General features: G+C 41.4%; 1 protein-coding gene across 3 annotated transcripts; it reads left to right on the forward strand.

Annotated features, from left to right (window-relative positions):
* The first annotated feature begins 813 nt into the window (after positions 1–813).
* Positions 814–23,783, forward strand: ttc7b (tetratricopeptide repeat domain 7B). Of its 3 annotated transcripts, XM_076107771.1 has the most exons (23): positions 814–990; positions 3,450–3,604; positions 3,849–3,924; positions 4,066–4,158; positions 4,698–4,861; positions 6,712–6,833; positions 7,361–7,439; positions 8,081–8,256; positions 8,442–8,505; positions 8,609–8,746; positions 8,994–9,182; positions 9,415–9,532; positions 9,828–9,885; positions 11,010–11,082; positions 11,278–11,438; positions 11,544–11,660; positions 12,863–12,960; positions 13,452–13,742; positions 15,561–15,611; positions 18,693–18,833; positions 20,250–20,452; positions 21,539–21,612; positions 22,046–23,783. In XM_076107771.1, the coding sequence occupies exons 1-23, from the start codon at positions 870–872 to the stop codon at positions 22,191–22,193; spliced, it is 2,910 nt and encodes a 969-aa protein (XP_075963886.1). In that variant the 5' UTR covers positions 814–869; the 3' UTR covers positions 22,194–23,783. The 3 variants fall into 3 exon arrangements, with proteins under 3 accessions (XP_075963886.1, XP_075963884.1, XP_075963885.1); XM_076107769.1 differs by lacking the exon at positions 13,452–13,742 and having other exon boundaries at positions 816–990; XM_076107770.1 differs by lacking the exons at positions 13,452–13,742; positions 15,561–15,611 and having other exon boundaries at positions 817–990.
* The last annotated feature ends 774 nt before the right edge of the window (positions 23,784–24,557 follow it).

The following is a 24,557-nucleotide window of genomic DNA, read 5'->3' on the forward strand; positions in this document are numbered from 1 at the left end:
AGAAAGGAGAAATAAACATTGTTGAACCATTGTTGATAAATATGTACACATATAAGTCAACACAATTAGTGAGCATCTTGAGAAAAAAATTAAACAAAGTAATGAATAAATTATATAATAAGTTAAACATTAGTTGGAATCAAGACAAATGTAGAAAACTAAATTAACAATAATTAATAACAAGATTACTACCAAACCTGTCAACTGTGGCAGGAGGCAACACAACTCTGCTGTACTTGTACTTTCTTTGAGTATTTTCATTTTATGTTACCTCTACTCCAAATTGTAATCCACTTAATGTATGTATATCTACAGTGTGTTACTCTACAGATTAAGATTTTAAAAACCTATAATGAGCAAATCGAATTGGATGCACTTTCATAAAGTAAATTAAACCAACCAACAGTATGTACTTTCCTTGTACTTTCCTTCAAGTACAATGTTGGATGCAGGACTTTTACCTGTAATTGAGTATTTTCAGAGGGCTAATTGAACTTAAGCAAAGAATGTGAATACTTCTTTGAATGTTTATTATGCATATTCTATAATAGAGTGTACATCAGACAGATAAACTGTTATACAATATCATTCATCAATACATGTTAAAAATGTTTTACATTTTGACTAATCATAGTAGGGAAAGTACAGGTGTGACAACTTTTTTATTAGTATTATTTACACCTGTTTGCCTGTGGTGACATGTCAAACTGTCTCCTGTGAAAGAGACCTAGAGTCACTTGGTAGTCAGAGCTTTATTTCGAAAGATTAGAGCGGAAGCAGTATTTCTCGTATACGGTAGCTTGACAGTCGTACCAGCGAGAGGGATCCTCGCCTGTGGTGTTTTGGTCCAGTCGAGCCCACTCACAAAAATGACAGCGCGGAAGTCTGGCTCACGACTGGAGACCGAGATAGAGCGGTGCCGCTCTGAGAGTCAATGGGACAAGATACCGGAGTTAGTACGACAGCTCTCAGCCAAACTAATAGCAAACGGTAGGAAACGTGCGGCTTTCCCTGTTCTTCGTTCATTCAGTCTGTCAGGCCTTCCCTCTGCTTGGAGTCCTCGGTACTTCCTGTTAGCGGCAGCCGATGCTGGGAGTTTTCCAGCACTGTGCTCTTGGTAGAGCCAGTTAGCTAGGAAAGGTCAAGAGAAAGACTTACTGGGGTTTTGCCATCTTTGGGCAGTGTGGTGTGTAACGTCACACACTGGGATACTTTGATTTCAAGATAAGGAGAACTTAGCTTGTGGTCTGACAGCCCCCCCCCCCCCTCCAACCTTCACAGTCAAGCGGAACTCCGTTCACACATCTGTCATTAGGTTAATGTTGTCCTTGCTTAACATGTATGACAATAACGTTAATAATAGTTGACTAACACCTTCACAGCAACATAACAGAATTGTTTCACCCTTTGTTACTAACATGTCACGATTGTGATGATGCCGAATTTACCAGAATAATCCCGTTACTAGTTATAAGCTTCTACATTTAATCCATATAGAGCACACGTTTACCAAAACAGTCTAAATTGGCAGATTTTCAATTATGTTTTTCGCAATTAGCGTCACTTAAATTAGCCGTGTGGCTAAGATGAGTGATTGCTACATGCTAACGCTAGCTGTCAAACTCCCTGCTGATGCTGAACTACTCACAGTACAGTAGTAGGTCGATGACGACAGAGGAACATCTTAGTTTTACACAGTAAAGACAGTGGCCGATCCATCACTGTAGTCTAGATCAGTGTTTTGTATTTATGAAATCCCATTCGTTTAAGTGTAAAATCCCTGTGACATGAACGCATCACGATGTAGATGATGATGTCACATGTAAATCGTGATGCGTTCAATTCACACTGATTTTTATGGTTACCTCTTTCCCCCTTTTGATATGGAAATTAGCTGGCTTGCGTGCAAACAGATTTAAAAGAAGGACATGTAAACAGCATTATATCCTATCTTTCCATGCAATTTAAATTCACCTATTATCATTACTATAGCATTAAATGTCACTCATGGTGGTTGCTCTGATCCAATATAACTTCTAAATTGGCAAATAACTACATCCTGTACTTCTACTTCTACTGTTCTTTTGCTGCAAATGTCTGTGCTGCTCTATCTTGCCACAACTGCAAATAACCAAGGCAGACTGCTTGTGATGGTTTGTGCATTTAATTACCATCAAGACTTCTAGTGTGATTGATAGCTCCTATTTTTTTTTTTTAAATCTTTGTGTTAAAGAGTAACTTCACAACCCTGAAAGTCTCGTCTTCGCTAGCGTTTTCACCTCGATGCAGTGATGTACAGGTGGACTGCAGCACCCTGTGACATCACTGTGGAGTGAGTATCTCTGATCACAGCCGTTAGTGAGGTCAGAGCTGAAACAGGCCAGAGAGGGAAGCCTGGTGTACTTTAGGATAGCTTCATACAGTATATGAGCTCTACTGATTTCTGCTTTAAGTGGTAGCTGAGCAACCACAGCCAAGAATGCAATTAGAGGAATTGCTCGTGTTGTGTTTTACAGTTGAGGAGAGCGGAGGGCTTGTGGCATCATGGTCTAAAAACAGAAATGTTGTTAGATCTCTGTGAACTGTAAGCCAACAAATAAAAACGATTCTAATGGCTTCAGTGAGTAATATTTTACAATTGTGGAAGAACATGCAGCCTTTATGGAATGTAATGTGGCACAGGAGAGCTGTAAGCTGTGGTCACTGACTGGGATCAGTAACAGGATTAATGCTCATTTCACCCTTTGAACCTCTTAAAAACACCCACAATCACACGGTTTCTAAGCTTGTTAAGGCTTCACATAACTCCGGCTGGTATGTGTGTCAGCACAGCAGTGTTCCTCCATATGTTGAAGTATTTATTTTAATCGCAGTCAAGCTGACCACCAGGAGAACCCTTCCAAAGGATACGTTATCATCGCATAGTCCCTCAAGTGTTGAGATTAATCTTATTTTAAATTGTGAATCAATTAATTGTAGATTGGCTGTAGATTGATCTAAAATTGACCGTCAGACTTTACACTGTAATCCTAGATGAACCTTAGATTAATTATTGATTAATCTTAGATTGGTTGTAAATTAATGTTCGATTTATACTGGCAGATTGATCATAGACGGACTCTATTGTTTTTACCCCAAGCTTATTAAAGGTGCAGTGTGGATTTGGCGTTATCTAGCCGTCAGGTTGCAGATCGCAACCAACTGAAACTTTTCCCGTGTGCAAAGCCACAGTGGCGCTATCTATAGCCAGTGTTAGGTTTGTCCATTCTGGGCTACTGTAGAAACATGGTAGCCATAAATGCTACACACTGTTTGTTTTAAGTGATGAGGTAATTCTAGTCATGATTTCTCCTAACATCGTGTGTGTGTGTGTGTGTGTGTGTGTGTGTGTGTGTGTGTGTGTGTGTGTGTGTGTGTGTGTGTGTGTGTGTGTGTGTGTGTGTGTGTAGATGACCTAGGTGAGTTGTTGCTGGGGGAATGCAAGCTTCAGACGTACCTGAAGGAGAACCCCCTCAAACAGGGAGCCAGTCCCAGGGGCCCACGACCTAAACTGGTGGAGGTCAGGAAACACCTCACTGCTGCTCTGGACAGAGGAAATCTCAAGGTAACTGTGGATGAAGAGATGCTCGACAAATTGTCTGAATGACTTACTTGGTTTGGTTCGTGCCCACGTTGTCACATCGTCGCTTTGTTTCTTATTTATTTTACAAATCGATTTCGGTGTGTGCCACGTGATTTTGTGCCACAAATTGTGATGGCTCATGCAAGCTTTTCAAAATCAGCAGATATAGTGAATGTACAAAATCAAAATAATAAAAAGAGAAAATGTCTTGTTTTCTGTCCTTCAGGCGGATTACCTCCAGGAAGTCAGTCTGCTGATGGCCAAACTGTGCTATGTGGAGGGAGAATACAGAGACGCGTTAGGTAACCCTCTGCTTTATTTACTCATCTTTAGTCTCTGTTCCTGGTATGATGTTGTTCATTTAATAAAAAGCGCCCTTGGGTTTTATGGTTAATATACTGGTTTACCGATCGATTTCTTCATTAATACATAATTGGTGACAGGTCACTACAGCAGGGTGAACCTGGATGACCTGCAGCTGGGGGGAGCTCCTGTGTACAGGCTGTCCATGATAGCAGAGGCATACGCTACTAAAGGTACACACACACACGTACACACACACACGCACGCACGCGCGCGCACATACCCGTGTCTCGTATCCTTCTTGATTTAACCTCATGGTGGCAGTAGAGTGTCACTGCAGTGGCATAAACTGGATTATGCTGGATTGTTATGATTAATAAATGCACACAGTCACACATCAGGCACCTCTGGATGCATTTGAATAATGGATATTCACTTATTATTCTATTCTTATTCAGGTCATCTGTGTAACCGAATACAACTCTCAAAACTCAAGTAACCATTCCCTGTCATTTAAGATTGATAAGATAAGACCGCGATGATTATGAATGATGTTTTGAGGCTCAAGGCAGCTTGGTTTGGAAACCAATCATTGGTAGGAGAAGATGATCCCCGAGGGTCAAAAACGACATCAAACAACGACCAAACATCATGAGCTAATGGTTTGAAAGGCAGAAAATGTATACCAGACACTAATAGGTGACTCATGGCCTTTGCCACTGTGTATTTATTTTCTGTCACCTTGCGCACTCTTCCCCTCTCTTTCCCCCAGGACTGTGCTTAGAGAAGGTCCCAGCAGACTCTCCGTCTCTATCCAATAAGAACACTGGGTCGCCCTCGTCCAATAGGAGCACAACAGACCGGGACCAGGAAATCATCAACTGTTATGAAAAGTCTGGAGACATTGCTCTGCTCTACCTGCAAGAGGCTGAGAAGGTACACGTTGGTTCCACGTCGTGCTATGTCTTCAATCGGACTTCTAGTGAAAGTGGCATACTTACGGTCAATTGCTGTGTTTTCTCTGAGCGTCACCAAATGTCCTGTTAGCACCTGGACTCCCGAATGCGTTGCCATCGCTGTGGGTGTGTGATGAAAGCTCTGCAGACAGTGTGCAAGTTTGACCAATGCGTTACCGCCGGTGACAGCCAACTGGCAAACAAATCTCTCCCTCTTAATTTGGAGAATGTCTGTCTGAGAGCTGACATCCTCCAACTGACTGAGCAGTGAAGTGCAATAAAAGCCAGGAAGACACAAACCAAACTGTCCCAACATTCAAATTATACTTGAATGAGATGTGAGGAAAAGAGATGAATTCTATAAACTTGTGGCTGAAGACGGACAGAAACAGACAAATGTTTCAAATGATATAGCGATTGTATTGTTCATGTTATAACATGATTAGGTAGATATACTTTTTCTGAAAAAGTAGCAAAACAACTCCAGTTTCACTGCTTAATAAAACTATGAGGCCGCCCCACCAATTGTGCGCTGGACATTTCAAAATGTTGTTAGATATAAGTTAATATCAAGTTATGACTTTAACATAAAACGTTTCACGCTATAAGAAGATACACAATATATTGTTATACGTTATTATCTTTTATGTCGAACAAATATGAAAATATGTCGCTATAACGTGAAAAACATCTTGTTATAGCGATGAACATTTGACGTTCTAAAGTGATACTCGTCCGTTTCTCTTTTTCTGGGGTGACAGCAATACGCTGCCGTAACTAGCATAATGAATTATAAGAATATTTTAAAATATCATACTTATTTTTACAAGTCAGTTAAGGTTTAGGGCTGCACATTTCATCTATATAATGTCAGAGAATAGTGAGAAATGGACATCACAAATCCCTAGAGTCCAAGGTGAAGTCTTCAAATGTCTTGTTTAGACTGACCGGCAGTCCGTCACCCAAAAACAAGCAGTTTACTCTCACAACAGAGCTGCAACCAGAGGCTTTCTTTTAGTGGTTTGGCTTGAAACTTGATGATTTCTCTATTATCGAAATAGTTACTGACTAATAAATCAACGTATTGTTTTCACTCTAGTAAAGTCACACCTGAAGTCCTTTATAGGATTATTAATGTAAAAACCATCATACTTGGATGTAGATGATGATGTAATTAAACACAACATTTCATCTGAGTGTAATTGTCACTAACACACAAACCTAACCAGCAAATTCCAACAGGTGTATTTATCAACTATAGCCTAGTCATTTCATTCCTATCATAACTTCTTCTCTACAACGCTGGATTAATAATCCAGCCCAAGTAACTGTGAAATGTAGGCCAACAAAGCTTCATGTTACCAACAGCCCCGTTCTGGCTGCCAAAGACAGACACAGCATCATCTGTATCTTGCTTAGTTAGCATTTCTCATGCATAAATAAATAAGATGTGTTAAATAGGCCACTGTAGAAATGAAATGGTTTGAGTGAGCCAATTTGAATCTTACTGTCATGAAATGATATCAGGCCTAGTGTTTACCCTGAAAATGTCCAAGAATATACACACAGACGTAATTTATTCTGTGTGTTGTTCACACAACATATAGCTGCTACACCGATGACTCACCACAGCTCATTGTTTCTAGTTCACCCTGTTTTCATTGTGTGCTGTGCAGCAAACAGGAAAGACAACCTTCTGCTCTGATATTAACCGCATTGACAGTATTTCACACATGATTGATTTATGTCGGGGGGGATTCAGGCAGATCTTTCTTTGCAATTGTGTGTTAACTTTCGTGTTTCTTTCTTTCTCCCCGTCTGTTTCTGCAGGCCTTATCAGCAGGAATTCAGAACCGCAGCCCGAAGCCCGGCCCGACCGCCCAAGACCTGGAACTGGGCTACTTCCTGGAGACAGGCCTGCAGAGAGCCCACGTCATCCACTTCAAGAACGGGTAAGAGAGGGAAGCAGGTGGTGGCGCACAGAGAGAAATGGAAATCAGAGAGAGCCCAGAGAGTTGCCCATCAATCACTTCAAAAACACAAAACAGAGATTCTTAAGAAGACGACCACACGTTTTTAGTATTTACAGTCCAAAGAACAAGAACAGCTCTTGTGGACACTTTACCAACCACTTTCCAGTTATCGTGTTACAAAGCTGCCGACAGGTCGGTGAAAGCAGAAAAGTGTGAACACTGTTAAGTAACATGCGCAGCAGAAAGTAGTTCTCATAGCGTTGTTGTTATCATTAGAGCAGAGATAATTAAAAACATCGGCTAGCGCAGCATGAAATATGAACAACATCACCTTCAGACCTTTTCTGTGTCATTGTGCTATTAAATATTCACCTTTTCACTCACACATGGTGTGGACATGGTGTGGATCATGCTCACATCTGTTGTGAGATATCTTCCATTCACACATACACACACTACAGACTGACAAGTGTCCCTCTTCCTGTTTCCTCACTGCATTGCCATAGCAACCTGACACAAGGCGTGGGCCGGTTTCGGGAGATTCTTCGGGCTGTTGAGAACAGAACCACCCAGAGCCTGCGCATGGTGAGGGACGATGGGTTGGGAGGTTGGCTTTTTAACTTTGCTCTGAGATTAGGAGATGTTTATGTATCACTTCCCTCGCGTCTTTGGGATTTGGGAAATGAGTTGTTTTTTTGCCCGGCTACCTCAGGAAGTTCTCTTCCAGCCCCCAACGGTGTTTGTACGGATTAAACAAAAAGTAGATCTAGCGTGTTAATTAGTGAGCTTTACAGGTGCTGTTGGGAGGATTCTGTTACCTTCTGACAAACCCAGGCTAGCTGTTTTCCCCTGTTTCCAGTCTATGCTAAGCTAGCCGGCGCTAGCTTCATATTTTCCAAACAGGGATATCTAACTCTCTGCAAGAAAGCAAATAAGCGTATTTCCCAAAATGTCAAACTATTCCTTTTTAAAAAAGACACTGCTTCCATACTCAAACCCACCGATTCACATTCTGCTTCAGTCTGTAGAATTTGAATGTGTCCAAGTTGTAAAAAATAATTCCCTCTAGCCTTTCTGTACACTCTGTTAGAAACCTTTGATTGTACACGTGATGATGATGAAAGGATCCAGATAGCAGCCTGTACAATGGTAGAATCATTAATATAACTGACTGTATTCTAAGTGTGTGTGTGTGTGTGTGTGTGTGTGTGTGCGTGTGAATGCAGACCATAGCCAGACAGCTTGCAGAGATCTTGCTCAGAGGAATGTGTGAACAGAGTTACTGGTCTCCTCTGGAAGACCCGCCCACCGTGTCGCCATTGGACGATCCCACACGGCAGGGACACACTCACACCAAGAACTACAGCCTAAGCCGACGCCCACGCGTGTACTCGGGAGAGAAGTAAGTGATGATGTGTGTGTGTTTATGCTTAAGTTGGAATACGGTGGAAAATAGCCAACACAGCTCTAAAATTACATCTTTGCCAATGTACTTTTTAAACTTTTTGTTTTCCTTTTTCTCTTTTCCTCTCATCCTCGTCCATGTTTCTGACTCCCTCGGTGCATTTCTCTCTCTCTCTCTCTCAGTCTGTTTTGCCCTCAGGAGAACACAGAAGAAGCTTTGCTGCTGCTGCTCATCAGTGAGTCCATGGTAAGCACAAACACGTCTCTAAAGCTGTGGGTCCTCTACTCGGGTTTGGAAACCTTGATAGTGCCATTCCTAAATCTCTCTATCTGTGTTTGTGTGTGCTCAGGCTAACCGTGACGCTGTCCTGAGCAGAATCCCTGAACACAACAATGATCGCATCATCAGCCTGCAGTCTGCGTCGGTAGTGTACGACCTGCTGACTATAGCTCTGGGCAGGAGAGGGCAGTATGAGATGCTGTCAGAGGTTAGTAATCCCTCTACTATGGGCTGCATACTCACTATCATAGTGATTGTGAAAAGTGTTAAAGCCCAGATACAACCATGGTACACCCACATGAAATCACACTTGAACTCATTTTTTCACATTTTCCCCAAACAAATTAATGTTTTATCACAATCCAATTGGCTCTAAAATGGCTGTAGAACTCGATGAAGCTTACAGATTCCCTGAGAAGGTTTGATGAAATGTGTCCTATTTCCGACGGCTCCAGTGTTTGGAGAGAGCCATGAAGTTTGCCTTTGAGGAGTTCCACTTGTGGTACCAGCTCGCCCTGTCGCTGATGGCAGCTGGGAAATCAGCCCGTGCCGTTAAAGTCCTCAAGGAGTGTATTCGTCTGAAGCCTGACGACCCCACCATCCCACTGCTGGCTGTCAAGCTGTGTATCGGACCTCTGCACTGGGTAAGGAAGGAGCGTCCTGCAGACACAAACTGAAATGCAGCTAGCTGCTGAAGCATCACAGCGATTCTAGAGCACTTTTGATAAAAGGTTTTCTGGAGCTGTGTTTTGCTCTGTTAATGCCTTCCCTTAATACCTTTATTTTCTAAAATAATGTCTTTTTACTCTGGTATCTCTTTGCTTTTTTTCCTCTCCATTCGTTCTCATTTTATGTCTGTGTACTTCCACAATCCAGTTGGATGAGGGGGAGTGCTTTGGAAAGATTGTGATTGACATGGGGGAGAAAGCAGCCGAGTTCAGAGCCAAAGGCTTCTTGGCCATCGGGCTGGTTTACAGCCTCAAAGCCACTGACGGTAGGTCTCTGTGTGTGTTTGCTGTTGTAGAAAGGATGATGATCAGGAACCCTGAAAAGCTTTAGGATTTCAGATAAGGTGCCGTTAAGGTAGGATATTTGGGAGATTGCCCCTTTGGCCGACCTATTGTGAGGAATGACATCATAGAAAGCAAGTCACATATCTCATGTGAAATTGAGAAGATAAACAGGAGGAGCATGCATCCATTTTTGTTTCTCGTTCTCTATAGGATGTTTTTACACAAAGACTGCTTCTCTCTTTCTGTCCCTGACTCTGTCTCTCTGCATCTCTTCAGCATCATTGCGAAGCACACAGGAGGAGTACCAGAGGAAAGCGTTGGGAGCCTTCCAGAGGTTGGGACTGAGCCATGCTGCTCGCCGTTTTCTCTTTTACACCCACATTTCACTCGTTTAATTTTTTCACAGCACAAACTGCCTCTCAGTCTGACAAAATGGAAACTGTTCTCAATAGATAGATAGAACAATTTTATCTTTGGGTAAAAGAAGGCTGACCTCAGCTTCAGCTGACCTCAGCTTTAGCTGACGGTGTGTTAACAATCTATTATGTTTACCGGTATCATTTGAATCCTACGTCCGCTTGCACAGTTTTTCTTCTGTGTACACAGTATATGACTTGTATACGAGTCACATACTGCCACCAGTCAGTGGTAGAGCGGGGTCGTCCTTCAATCAGAGTATCGGCGGTTCGATCCCCGGCTTCGCTGGTCCATGTTGATGAGTCTTTGGGCAAGACACTTGCACAGCCTGCGGCGGATGAAGGGGTGTGAATGATTAGATAGAGCCTGATGGTCAGGTGGCACCTTGCATGGTAGCCTCTGTCATCAGTGTGTGAATGGGTGAATGATGACATGTAGTGTTAAAGCAGTTTAAGTGGTCGGAAGACTAGAAAATAACTATACAAGTACAGTCCATTTACCATTTACTGTCCTTAAACAACCTCCACCCATAGATATGTGTATGGACATCTTGGAACCAGTCTGTAATGCACCCATCTTTTAAAGGGGTAGTTATGATTTTTAAATTGGGGTTGTGTGACGCCCTGATCCATAGTCGGTGTATTTACCTCCAGTAGATGGCCGTTGGCATGCTCCCAGTTTGGGGAAACGTTACTACGAAGAATTCACAAAGTGTACTATAAGCGTCATCTATTAATAAGCTGAAAGATGTTACTGGTTTTAATATACATACTCTGCATTACTTATCACGTTTTTATGCTTGTTTTATTTTCCGTCATTCGGCTTATTAATATGGAGGTAAAGTTTCGAATTGTGTCTAAACGTTTAAACATCCTCTTATTTGATTTTCTTAAGCGCTCTATTACTTTGCTGTCTGTGCTACCCTTTTACTGTTCTGCTACTGCAGCGACCCAATTCCCCCACAGGGATCTTTAAAGCGTCATGAAATCTTATTTGACTTTTTAGTCAGCACATCTGAACACACAATATCTGTCTCTGTAGAGCTCAGAGTCTGTCTCCGACTGACCACCTAGCAGCCTTCTACTTGGCGCTGCAGCTTGCTGTGTCCAGACAGGTAAACACAATCTTTAGTAATAATAACAGCTTAACATCATAATGCACATATCAAAACCATGTGAGTTTGAGGCATCGCTGCCAGACAGGGAGAGTCAGGGAACATCAGGAAAATGACACACCTGTCACTTGACAAAGTGCTTTTTTACCCCGACTGTGGTAACAACCTGTAGTCTGTAAATGTGTGTGTGTGTAGATCCCCGAGGCACTAGGCTATGTACGACAGGCGTTGCAGCTCCAAGGGGATGATGTCCACTCCCTTCATCTGCTAGCCCTGCTGCTCTCTGCTCAGAAGCACTACCACGACGCTCTCAATATTATAGAGATGGCTCTGTCCGAGTACCCAGAGAACTTCAAGTAAGACTCTCGACACTACCACAAGACTTCATTTACTGCACACACAAAGTGTCTTTGTTTCTGTGTCGGCTTATCTGGTGTTTGTGTGTGTGTTGCGTATCGTAGTCTGCTGTATACCAAGGTGAAGTTGGAGTCGATGTGTAGAGGACCAGAGGAAGCTCTGCTCACCTGTAAACACATGCTGCAGATCTGGAAGAGCTTTTACAACCTTACCAACCCCAGGTACACACACACACACACACGCAGGCACACACACACACACACACACACACACACACACACTCACTCGCTCCTTCAAATGCAACGACTTAATATGTAATGTGTAAATCAGTTGTTAGCATCTCAGTCCAATCAAAAGAAATCATCTCTGTGCACAACTGCCAAAAACTTATAAAATGTACGTTTATTTATGTTTTATTTATATGTACATGGAGATACTATCTGTGTCTTTCAGGGTCAGTAGTATTTATGGAGTTGAGAATCAGAGGGTAATTTCCATTTACTAAACTAAACAAAGCTATTTAGTCATATTGTTAGTCATATTAGTCATTATTATATATTAGTTAATCAAATGGTATTAGAATATTTTAGAAATTCAAAATATAATTTTATAAAATCTTCTAGTCTTTTAACGATAGCTCTAATCTAGTTTACATCATTATGAAACAGCATTTTGATCACGAGTCAGGTCCAATATCTTGACCATATTTCATGTTACGTCTTTTACTCTTCAAGTCAAATATTAGCATGCTAATGTTAGTTTTGACAGTCGATTCAGTTTGCGACAGTTAAACCTGGCAGTATTAATGTTGAGCAATAACTAATCTCTTTTTTTTCGAAGTTTTGTTTATTGAAGTTTTCAGGGCTGACATGGATCAGCCGTTCAGTTTTTAAGTTTCAGTGCCCGACAGAATATGTTCTATATTGTTACATAATATTAGGTAAAAACAACAACAAATGATAATAAAAAGTGAATAAAAATGACAAACAACAAATAAGTAAATTCAATAAAAAATAGAGATAAAAATAGAAACAAAAATGAAATAAAAGAAAGATAGCAATAGTGATATTAAAAATCAAAGTAAAATGTTTTAATTAGAAATTTGTAAAAAAAAAAATAAAATAAAGACAAATAAAATAAAAATACAACTAGTAAAGGATAAAAGAGAAGATTAACAATACCATACTTTTCTACAGTAGGTATTACTGTTATGTGGATACCCTGAGTTAGCGTTTCATAACAACTAATCTCCACAGAAGAACCAGTCTGTGTGCTGCAACCCATTTAAGTGTGTGTGTGTGTGTGTGTGTGTGTGTGTGTGTGTGTGTGTGTGTGTGTGTGTGTGTGTGTGTGTGTGTGTGTGTGTGTGTGTGTGTGTGTGTGTGTGTGTGTGTGTGTGTTTGAACACATGTTTCTGTGGCAGTGATTCTGGGCGTGGCAGCAGTCTGTTGGACAGGGCCTTAGCAGACAGACGACAGCTCAATGCCATGACTCTGCCTGACTTCAGTGACCCAGACACGGGTAGGCACACACACACACACACATTGGCTCCTACTCAGGAACCCTCAGGACCTCCCCAGTGAAATTAATACAATTGTGCTGATTGATTTTCAGTAAACACAGTTTATTGCTCTCATCTAATAGTGACCATATTTCCTTTTTTGTACAGTTGTCAATTATGATTTGATTATGAAAATGTCATCAAGAGTGAGATATGTCTTCCTGCTTCTTGTTTTTGTATCGGTCCATTCACCCTCATATCTACAGATATCAAGGGACAACATTTGCCAGTAGTCCAATATTGCTTCATTGACATTTGTTTCCTTTTTGCTCGTCAAAGAGTTATCATGATACCATGTGTCACAAAAATTATAACTTTTCAATGTGAGAGAATTTTAGAAATATTGTTTAAAGCGTATGCAGATTGGCAACCAGTGACCTGTATGACTTCCCTTTCTTTATTCCTTGATGTATTGAACCCTTTTCTGTTTTATTACCTTTGTTTGTTTCAGTCTCAGGTTCTTCCTCTTCTCACTCTGGTTCTGAACCGGTCTCCCCCACCTCTCCATCCACCATTTCCACCCTCTCCTCCCCACTGTCCTCCCCTGCTTCCCCTTCTTCCCCTGTCTTCATCCTCCAGCCTCCACCTCCACCCAAAAACCCGTCCTTCCTCCCTCCTTGCCCTCCTCCTCCTCCTCCTCCTCCTCCTCCTCCTCATCATCCTCCTCCTGCTCCTGCACCCACCAAGACCAGGACTCAATCCTTTTGCAACCACGTCTGTCTCCGACAGCTCTCTTCCAATTGTAATCCGCCTCCACGTCCACTCGGCCTGTAGCATGGTGTGGAGAGTGACTACCAAGTTTTTGGGAGAATTGCTTATCGATTTACTCGTGTGTTTATTAATGAGAGCATTCCCGGTGTGTTTTGTTGCCCCGGTGCTCTGTGCTAAACAGCATCTTGATAAATATTAATATCAACTAGAAATATCTCGGTGTAGCTCATGTTAGATGTTTTATTATTTTAATTAAATATTATAAATTGTATTAAATATGTCACTACACTAAATAGGAAAGTATCATACTAGTATAAGTTTATCATACATTCGTTTGTAGCTATTCATGTTTCATGTTTATGATATTTCTTTCACATGTTATCAGTATAATATGACAGAGTTTCTGATAACGGGGGAACAGGTTTTGTCTAGCTGAACAGATGAGGCAGAATACTCGTACATCAGGATTACCTCACCCAGCTCTATGTTACTGGCCTTTACTACCAGTTTACAGAGAAACAGGGGGCCACACGGGGCAATAGACCACAGAGCATCGACGTCAACTTCATTTCAAAGTGAGCGTCCACCACTGATCTGATTTAAGGACTTTACAAGACTTTACTCACATATTCTCACTAAGATTTTAGACCAGGTGAATCTTGCATTTGACCCGTTAACCTCACGAGCATGGACAGCCAGTTTCAAACTAAACTGACTAACCCTTACGGATGTGCTTCAAAGTCTCACCTCGATCTCCGAGCTGCTGTAACGTGTAGAAAGGAAAGGCTTTGGCTGTGGATCAGAGTGCAGTGGAGCCTTGATAGATCTGCTGCAGTTGCTTTGTGTTTTTTGCGACTTGCTCAAGGTCTCAGGTGAACTCACTCCCTCACACACGTTTAAACTCCACTCACTCGCAGTTGATACAGCTAGGATTTCGAGATCAGTTGGGTTCTTTTTTGATACTACTGAAAATGAGTTTCACATATTACAGCTTTGCTGTCTCTCCACATCTATCTGCTCTTCCCTGCTCTCTTGTTTTTGCTACTATTTTGCCTCCTCCTCCTTTCTCTTTCTCGGTTTCTGTGAGGATTATACATTTGAGCCAACATTAATTTGTCTGGCTTCCCGGTTCCAACCTTATGTTGTCTCTCCTTGTTGCCACCTCTTCTACTAATGAGGTTTGCACTGGAAAATACCGGTTGTTATTTAGTTAAACCGTTTAGCTGCATAGTAAAATCTGTAATTTTTCTCCGTTAGCCTGAGAACAATTACATGATTTAAAACCATGACAATAAGTCCATCACAATGATCACAATTACTGAAAATCTGACTGGATTGTTTTGTTGCTGCATTGATAAGTGAGCACTTTTGTGCGCATTGTCATTCATCTAAAACGTTTTGTGGCGTGCATACGTCCCTAATTTTAATCTAACTGTCCTGAAATGCAGAATACGTGTAATGTTACTCTGCACTGCCTCATTCTGAGCATGCGGTTCAACCTGCCAAAAACAAGCTCTCGTGAGTTATTAAGCAGAAACACATGAACCTATTTCATCATTTTAGTTAATTACACTCGATGGCTATCACTACTAGTAAAAGTGCAGATTTGCTGCCAGGTAAGCATTTATTTGAACAGATTGCATAAAAGAGGCACAAGTGTGGAAGCTTGTCTCATGTTATGTGGTCTAAAAGACTGCTGTGAAGAATAGAAACCTCATTGTGCTCTTCTGTCTTGCTTTCTGGAATCAGCGATCGTATTGATTTGGATATTTATTTTCTGTCTCGACCTCTCTTTCAATCATTAACGATCGTCTTTCTGTTTTTTTCCCATCCCTCCGTTTTTTTCAAGGCGGTCTTCAGGACGCTAACACTCTTGGTTTTTCCTCCATGTTTTCTGTTTGTAAGTAGCCATCTGACCTCTATTGTTCTGTCCATCCTCTGGTCCCTGTTGACCCTCCTTTCCCTGACGAGGTTCCGATATTCTGTATGTACAATATCTGTACAAAGAAAATATGTACATATATCCTCTGCTTTAACTTGATGTCTGCAGCCAGTTTCCAGGAGAATTGTATTGAATTTCTATCAAGTTGCTGGTATAAATATTTAAAGGAATACAACGACTTGAAGGAATATCTTCAGTATTGAAAACCGTATTGTGCACACACATTTTTCAATTTATCAGAACACAGCCATCTGAAAGTATTCAGGAAACCAACATTGTGCAGCACATTGAGTGATAAAGGGCAGATGGAGGTAGATGGACACTCTGACATGTTTATCCTCTTCAGTCAAACAAAAGAGAAAGCAAACGCTCACAGAGCAACAACAGAACGGAGAGGAAAAAGCAGCTTCCTGCATGTAGCACCAATCATCTGTGAAATGTAGCCGTTACAAATGATCCAAGTTGTTTACAGTCATTTGAGTGACATAATCAATTGATATCTAACAAGGTTGTTTGACAATCTTGTTTGAGAGAAACTATATTTATTATTTTCACCTCTGTGCATCCATTACCAAGATTTTATTGGTTTACTGCCAGTTATAAGTAACACTTGAGCACACTGCGCATATGCTATCAATACAAAATTAACTTCTCATCATCTTGTTGCTGTTCAAATGTGCATTACACTGGAAGCCGAGGGGGAACACACACTAGCCCGTGTATGGCGTGGTGATTAGTGGCATTCTTTTCCCTGTAAGTCGGTGTATTCCTTTAATTTAGTGAGCAGCTTTAGTGCACGTGTTGCTGTGTGAATCGTCCACATTTTAGGCAACGTCACTAAAAGAAGCTTCTTTAGTCGTCTGTTAGCAAATGCGTAAATGTCACTGAGTGAAGTTTCTATATTTAGTTTTTATAAAATAAATTTGCCCTGAAAGGCAAGTGAGAAAAGAAGCAGAAATCTGGTGATCCACTTTCTTAATTGTTTTCTCTCCTGCTTTTATGACTTAAGAACGGGCAGAAATGATCTGCCATGATCATCTTTCTATGTTACAAATACATTTTATCTAAAAGATAGACATGACAGTAATGTTACATAACTTGCTCACACACATTGTATACGTGTTTAGAACGCATGGATACATTACAACTCATCCATTAGAAAAGGATCACCAGAACTTTGTGTCTCACTTGCCTCTCAGGGCTTCTGTAGTTTTAGTATTTATTTATTTTTAGAAATATCCAGTTGATACATTGTCTTGACTATTCGGGGCACAAAATGGCATAAGTGAAAGCAATCCATATGAAAATATACAGGACCATCTCTATTCCTCTTTCTCCAACTCTGTAACCAATGAATCACTGACTGAAAAGCACTTCATTCCTTACTCGTGCCTTACTGTCTGTATGAGGTATAAGCCTGAGGCTGCATGATAACAACAGTGGGGAACAAAACAGACTGGATAGATATAAATACATTCAGAATTGATTCATAATTTGCGGAGTGTTTTCTTTAACCCTTGAGTAAATTGGCAGATAAAACAATTTGTCGTAAATGCCGCTGACACATAACTGTGCAAGTTATTTAGGATTTCATCAATACGAGTTTAACTAAGGGAACAATACATGTCTTGTTTCAACATACTGTAACATGTTTGAACGTGCTGCACGAGTCTGCGCTGCTGTATGCTGGCATCTAATATACTACTTCTTACAATAAGCCCTTCAAATCAGGCTGCTCAACTTCAAATCCATTTGTGTCGTGAGAGAGATCCTTTTTTAAAGCCACTCATCAGCAACACATACAGCTTTAATATTCAAATCTTCTCTTTTTATCCTTGTCGCACTCATCTTTTACACAAGGGTAGTTCCTCTCCCTTTACTCAAAAATACACCGTTCATATCAATGAAAGAAGTATTTTGGAGGTTCGATCATACTGTGGGAGACCGGACTAGTACGAGAAGGGGCTGTGAGATATTTTATTAAAGTAAAGCTTTTATTAAAGCGAGCTGCGACCATCAGGATACAAAAGGCATATATGTATGTGTGATCTAGTCCCTTCAGGCTGCACTTGACGTGACTTCTGTAAAACAAAAGAGGCCAAAAGGGAAAATGAAAGTCTAGCACCGTCCTAATGTCAGCCATTATTTTTCCCAATCTTTTTAAGACAGTATCCACATTTTACAACATTTAATGAGGTGAAATGTATTTTAAATTTGTTAAAATAGGTTATATAATTGATCCGAATTTCAATGTCACACATAGAACAGATCACAGTGAATTAAGTCATCTTAAATATTACATCTGGACATTTTATTCAAAATCATGCACGAAAATATGGAAAGAACAGTTCAAAGTTTCTAGACGTTTTGATACTTTGTTGGTCTTCATTGGAATCAGTTGTAACTGACACTCACAGAGCAACTCTCTACCAATCTATCATGTAGGACAATAGATAGGTTGGCAATAGGGGATAAGTGGCATTTAAAAAATATTCATATGTATGTTTTATGTGACATTAGAAAGATATGATAATATGTGAAAACTATTCTGGGCATCATATTACGTTATATCCTACGTGGTGGCCATTTTGCGTCCCTGTGATCATTTTATGTCATTGAAACGAATAAACAAACTCCGGAACACACTTCTTTCAATTACTAATCCACAGAGTGCAGATTGGTGCAGTGTGTATGCATGGTAGTGCAGAAATTCGTTCATTTTGACCTGGTTAAGCTAGCGCCATAACACTGTGTGTTGCAGCGTGTGGACTGATTTAAAGGCTTTAGGGCAGCAACAGAAAACCTTGTGCCCATGTGGGCCCAGAGTTTTGAGCTTTTAACTTCACCCAAACACTCCGGAGTTCACTGGTATGTTCCTCTCTTTCTGTCGGATGTTAAGGGAAACGGTGAAATCTGCTAGAGTGTTTGGCTGAATTAAAACCCTGCACTGTGGCACACGGCTGCCTAACGCTGCTGCAGTAGTTAGTCAGTTCCTCTAGGAGATGGCGTGTATAATGGTTCCACTTTCTCCCCCCCCAGGCTCGGTTCATGCTACATCTATAGCAGCCAGTCGTGTAGAGCAGGCTCTCTCTGAGGTGGCCTCCTCTCTGCAGAGCAGTGCCCCCAAACACGGACCCATGCACCCCTGGATGACCCTGGCTCAGATCTGGCTGCATGCAGGTATGCAAACGTACATAACTGTCACATACGTGCAAGTGCAACAGATGAAAGCACTGGGCTGGTATTTTGAAAAGGATTGATTTGGGTTCCTGAGTGAAATACTTTATACTTTGGTGTCTTCAGGCCTTTCCAATCCCTGCTGATGACCCATGTTGACACTAAAAGGCCGTAACCTGTGATGTTAATGCTCATTGCTTCATTTGAAGGGGTCACATGCTAAGAAAGGATTAGGATCACTGATTTTAAGTAGATGATTGAATGGTACAAGTTTCAGCACAGATGCTGTCTTAAAGGTAAATTCTGGATGAGGTCAGATCGATTTCTGTCACCTAGTTCTGCCCAGAAAGGTCAGTGAGTTACATTTCCTGTATATAACTATATTTTTAACACTTGGAGTAATAGCCTTTTGCCTGTTACGACTCTGTACTCCAAACTAAGTATGGTATGCTACATGCATCATTTTCCTGCTAGCATAGGCGCCATCAAACAAACAGACTTGAAGTTGCAATGAGTGTGCTGGCATTAGCCTGAAGGGCCGTGTATAACAGCAGTTTGACGGCCTTCGCAATCACGGCAGATTAGATTTGCTTTGGAGTAATCTCGAGCACCGATTCTCATTTCTGCATCCCCAGCAGACACAAACATAAGCAGACTGAAGAGTACACATAAACATGCAGACAGCACACACACACACACACACACCCATAGAGGTTGCTCGTTCTCCCGTTTATCTCTCCAGCTGCTTCCTGTCAGAGGTGGTCATTTCCAGCTTGGCGACACGGCTAATATAATCATCCAATCACAGCGCAGACGGGCAGACGGTTCAAACTCATTTCCTCTGTCTGTGTCGTTCGTTGTTCGTATCTCTCTCTCTGCACAGATCACATTAGATGTCCTTGATACTGAAAATGTTTTTCCTATTTATGCTGTTTGAGGGAGAAAACTATGCTTTCTCACCGCTCTTTCTCTCACATTTTCTGCTTCTCCATTTAGCAAATGTTTATGTTTTCACCTTAAATACATTTTGCTTTCTGTTTGTGGCTCTTCATTTTAATACATTATTTTAGTTTGAGAGGTTTAAAAATGTTACTTGAGATGGGGCAGCATCCTCTTTGTCCAACACAGCAACAGCTTTAATGGGAAATGTAGTCTTTATTTTATAAGCTGGTTACATTGACTGTTATCTCATTTGCTTTCAGTAATTATACCAAGCTGTCCGTTGATTGGACAAAGATAATGACGTTTGAAACTACTCCAAATTGCACAATGTCATAAAAAGGCATACTATGGTGTACCATAAAACATGGCATACAAATTGCATGTGATAGTATGCCATAAAAAGTCATAGTGTGCTATTCACTCAGTTAAACACTCATGTTTGCAATCTGTCCTCCCTGTCTGTGTTTTCTATGAAAGCCGAGGTGTACACCGGCATGTCGAAGCCCGCAGAGGCCTCGGCCTGCACGCAGGAAGCCTCAAACCTCTTCCCCACATCCCATAATGTGCTGTACATGAGGGGGCAGATCGCTGAACTTAGGGGCAACATAGACGAGGCCAAACGCTGGTATGAAGAGGCCCTGTCCATCAACCCGACGCATGTCAAGACCATGCAGAGACTGGTAATACACACACACACACACACACACACACACACACACTTAGACTGTTGTTCTTCTGCTGTGTCCTTGTGTTGGGCAGCTTGGCAACATAACAAACCTTGTTCTCTCTGCATGCAGTGTCTGTAAAGCCTGAGGGTTTGTTAATGTCACACATATAACTAGGCCCTGAGTTTACGAGACACCACAAAGTCAGATACGGCAGATTCAGAATGAAGTTTGTACATTTTCAAACACTACCACAAAAAAAAAAAGAAAAAACTAAATTTCCAAGTCCTTCATGTCTACAACAAAATTCATAAATCACTCATAAATAAGACATCAGAAAAAATACCACCTAAATAATTAATCTAGCCTTTTTCCCCTCAGGCATTTGAGAGAAATAGGATTTGTAGTGTTTTGACACAAAATCATCAGAGAATGTACAATCTAAAGGAAATAAGACACACTATCCATTTCACAGAGTTCACACAATCAGTTTCCTTCCTGAATATTCTTGAATCTGCCCGCCTCAGTGGCCTGAGGAGGAATACCAGGATAAACTGCGCACCTAGAGGTGCTTGATGAGATGTGACACATGATTCAGGGCCCTACTTTTGTTCAGTATGCATACATGTCCTTAAATCTGGTCAAACGTGAATCACAGCTTATGAACGAGAGAGGTGCGTGTATCAATGGTGACACGTGTTGTTCTTACGGTGGAGGGTGCGGTGTGTCCCAGAGTTTACCTGTTCATACACACTCTCTCCCCCCTCATCCCCACCTTCCCAGAGTAGAAAGGGAGGAGGCGAGGCAAAGTGGAAGTGCAGGACTGGTTTTATTTGCTACTCCATCATCATATATTGCTAGGTGACGTGTCAGTGATTTACTTTCTGCAATTGAATAGAATTGCACAACAACACGTGTAATGTTACAAGTCAGGCAAATGTATTGGTGCCAACAAGAATCATCAACACCAGTATCTGAGTTAAAATGCACAGCAGTACACATTCATCACAAACACGGCGACTGTAAGCCTAAACATGTTCTTCCTCTCTTTCTTCATCTTCCTCCTCCACCCTTCTTCTTATACTCTCTACCGCCCCACAGGGTCTGATTCTTCACCAGCTGCAGCGCTACAGTCTGTCGGAAAAAGTCCTGAGGGATGCTGTGCAGGTCAACAGGTGTGTGTGTGTGTGCGTGTGCGTGTGTGTGTGTGTGTGTGTGTGTGTGTGTGTGTGTGTCAGTGCAATGTAAGTGATTATTATATTTTAGGTCACTCACTACAATATTTCCCTTTCGTCACTTCAATTTTTTCTCTCCTCACCTCCCTTTTCCTCTCCTCTCTTCTTCCTTTCTCTCCTGTTTCCTGCTCTCCTCTCCTTCTCCTACCTTTTCCTTCTCTCCTCCCCTCTTTAATGATCTCTCCTCTCCTCATTCTTTCATCCCCTCCCTCCCTGTTTCCCCCTCTCCTTTTCATCTCTTGATTTCTCTTCTCCTTCCTCTTTTCCTTTTCTCCTATCCTTCCTGCTTCCCTTTTCTCCCTCTCATCACCCTCTCTCCTTCATCTCCACCTCCTCTCTTCTTTCCTTCTCTCCTCCTTTTTTGTCTCCTCAGTACGGCTCATGATGTGTGGAACAGCCTCGGTGAGGTGTTGCAGGCTCAGGGAAACGCCGCCGCTGCCACAGAGTGTTTCCTCACTGCCTTGGAGCTGGAGGCCAGCAGCCCCATTCTGCCCTTCACCATCATACCCAGAGCACTATGAAACCCGCACACCGTCACAGTTCTAGCCTCAGTACTGTAGCACAGTGGCACAAATGATGGACCTGCAAGCTGCAAACAGCCCGTAGACACACAGTATGCCTGCATGTCAGTTACACACACCTGCACAAGGGTTTACTGCCGTACCCTTACTGTAAATACACACAGAAACACACTGTATAGAAAGGCAGATGGTACACATAAACATACAGACACGCGTCAACCCGCCCTTCCCACAATGCCTTGCTGTGGCTGTGAACCCTGACTGTGTGTGTGAATGTGTGTGTGGGTGCTGACCTGCACTTTTTGTGTGCCTGTTTGTGTCTGTGCATGTACACCCATATCTGTGTATGTGTGCCAACATGTTGCCTGTGCATATTTCTGTCTGGCTGTATGTGATTTGTTGTATGCTGTGTGTTTTTGTTCATAGACGTATATAAGATTAAAAGAGTTGAGTTCCTACTCTTGCGTTGCTAGTAGTCAGAAGCCTAAGAGTTTACATTTTGTTAACATGTTATTTAGTCCATTTCCTTTACGAGCCAAATATTACTGATAATCTCAACACACACACACACGTTCATACGGAGAGGGTCGCGGTTACTGTATGGCTGGCTCAGGAGCATTGACAGACACGATCAACCGATGACTGAGGAGTCAATCACTCAGTAAAGTCTAAATGCCAAAACACGGGCTGCATTTACACACACAGCAGATCAGGACGGCTGCTCTTTTTTTCTACATTTTTTGTTTTATTATAGCACATTGTCTTGTGTGTACAGCCTTTACATGCTCTATTTGTTAAACTATTAGAACATGACATTCTATGGTTTTACAAATGTTCCTGATATTGCACTATTATTCAATTTCCCCAAGGAAAGCTTTGAAACTAAAGGAATAGTTCAACATTTTGGAAAACTTGTTTTGTTTTTTTCTTTTCTTGCTCGACGGTTCGATGAGAAGATTGGTTTCCACTGTCGTGCGTTAGAGAGTGGAACGATCTAACTCTTGGCAAGAAATCCAATGAACATATTTTCCAAAATGTCAAACCATTGCTGTAAAATAAATCCCATCTTTATATGAATACTTGTACATAGTTCGTGCTTTGGATCTGTTGGAGAAAGCTGATTTTTTTAGCACGAGCAGCTGTAGTCACAATAGATGAACACATAAGAGTGTCAACTACAACTACAGAAACAGAAACTAGATAACCAGAGCTCCTTTGTGCCATTTATACATTAACAAATTGTGAGTAATCATGGGAGGAATCTGTTCCACAAATATTCTCAAAAATCTGCCGTGTGTAAATGCAACCGATGATTGTGTTGTCTTTGTGTCCTGTCATGTTAAATACAACTAGATGAATATACTTTTTTTCATTTAATTATAAATACAAAGAATTGTTGTTGTATATTTGATTGTTCCAAGTGTATTATTATTGCTATGGTTTTAGAAAGTAAAATATAATTCTATTTTCTGGAGAGTGATGTTACTGAGATGTTGATGTGAACTCAGTCAGTGAGTCTTTAGTGCAGTAAATGAATGACTGAAACGAGGAGGATTACAATGACAAAGATAATAAAAGTGGTTAAAAACATGTGGGACCTCTCTGTTTGTTGTGTGTGATATATTGAAAACATTATTGCTGTAATCAGTAAAAAAAGCCATAGTATTTCTTCTGCTCATAACATATGCTTTAGATCCGATAAGATATGTTTTATCTGAAGGCTGTGTGTCTGTGTCTGTGTGCTCTTCCCTCTCGCTGTGACCTCGGGGGCCAACGGTGTGTGTTACTTTCTCCGGTGTGCGTCTGTCAGTGGGGAGGTGTGTCCTCCTTTGTGTGCTTTTATCAGAGGATTACAGCGCTGACGGGCTTTGTCCTAGAGTGTCAGAAGGCACAGTTCAGTCTGTCGCACACAACTACCCCCCCCCCCCCCCCCCCCCCCCCCCCCCACTACGGCTGGATTCTCAGGTAACACCAACAGCTGGTCCCCCTTGAAGGCCATGACCTCAGCCCACAGGTGCACTGTACACTATATGGGGCTGATATTGGTCCTTTGATTACATACCGATTGTTCATTTAATGCTTCTGACAAAATGACGGTTTTCTTCAAATTCCAAAAGTGGGACATAACTTTATACATTTACAAGTACTATACTTCAGTACAATTTTGAGGCACAGGTAATATTCCTGAATGTTTTTGTTTTGTTCTACTTCTCTCCCATTACATTTGTATTTACATTTCCAGGGTAATATTATACTTTTAACTATATTACATTTCATCTGACGGCTGATTAACATATTTGTTATTAAATATCACTGTTGGGTATACATCTTGTATCTCAGCTCGGTCCCAGCATGTTCTTGCCT

This window comes from Anarhichas minor, unplaced genomic scaffold (assembly GCF_050575085.1).
Source record: "Anarhichas minor isolate MPS153535 unplaced genomic scaffold, ASM5057508v1 ptg000040l, whole genome shotgun sequence".
In the NCBI taxonomy this organism is placed as follows: domain Eukaryota; kingdom Metazoa; phylum Chordata; class Actinopteri; order Perciformes; family Anarhichadidae; genus Anarhichas; species Anarhichas minor.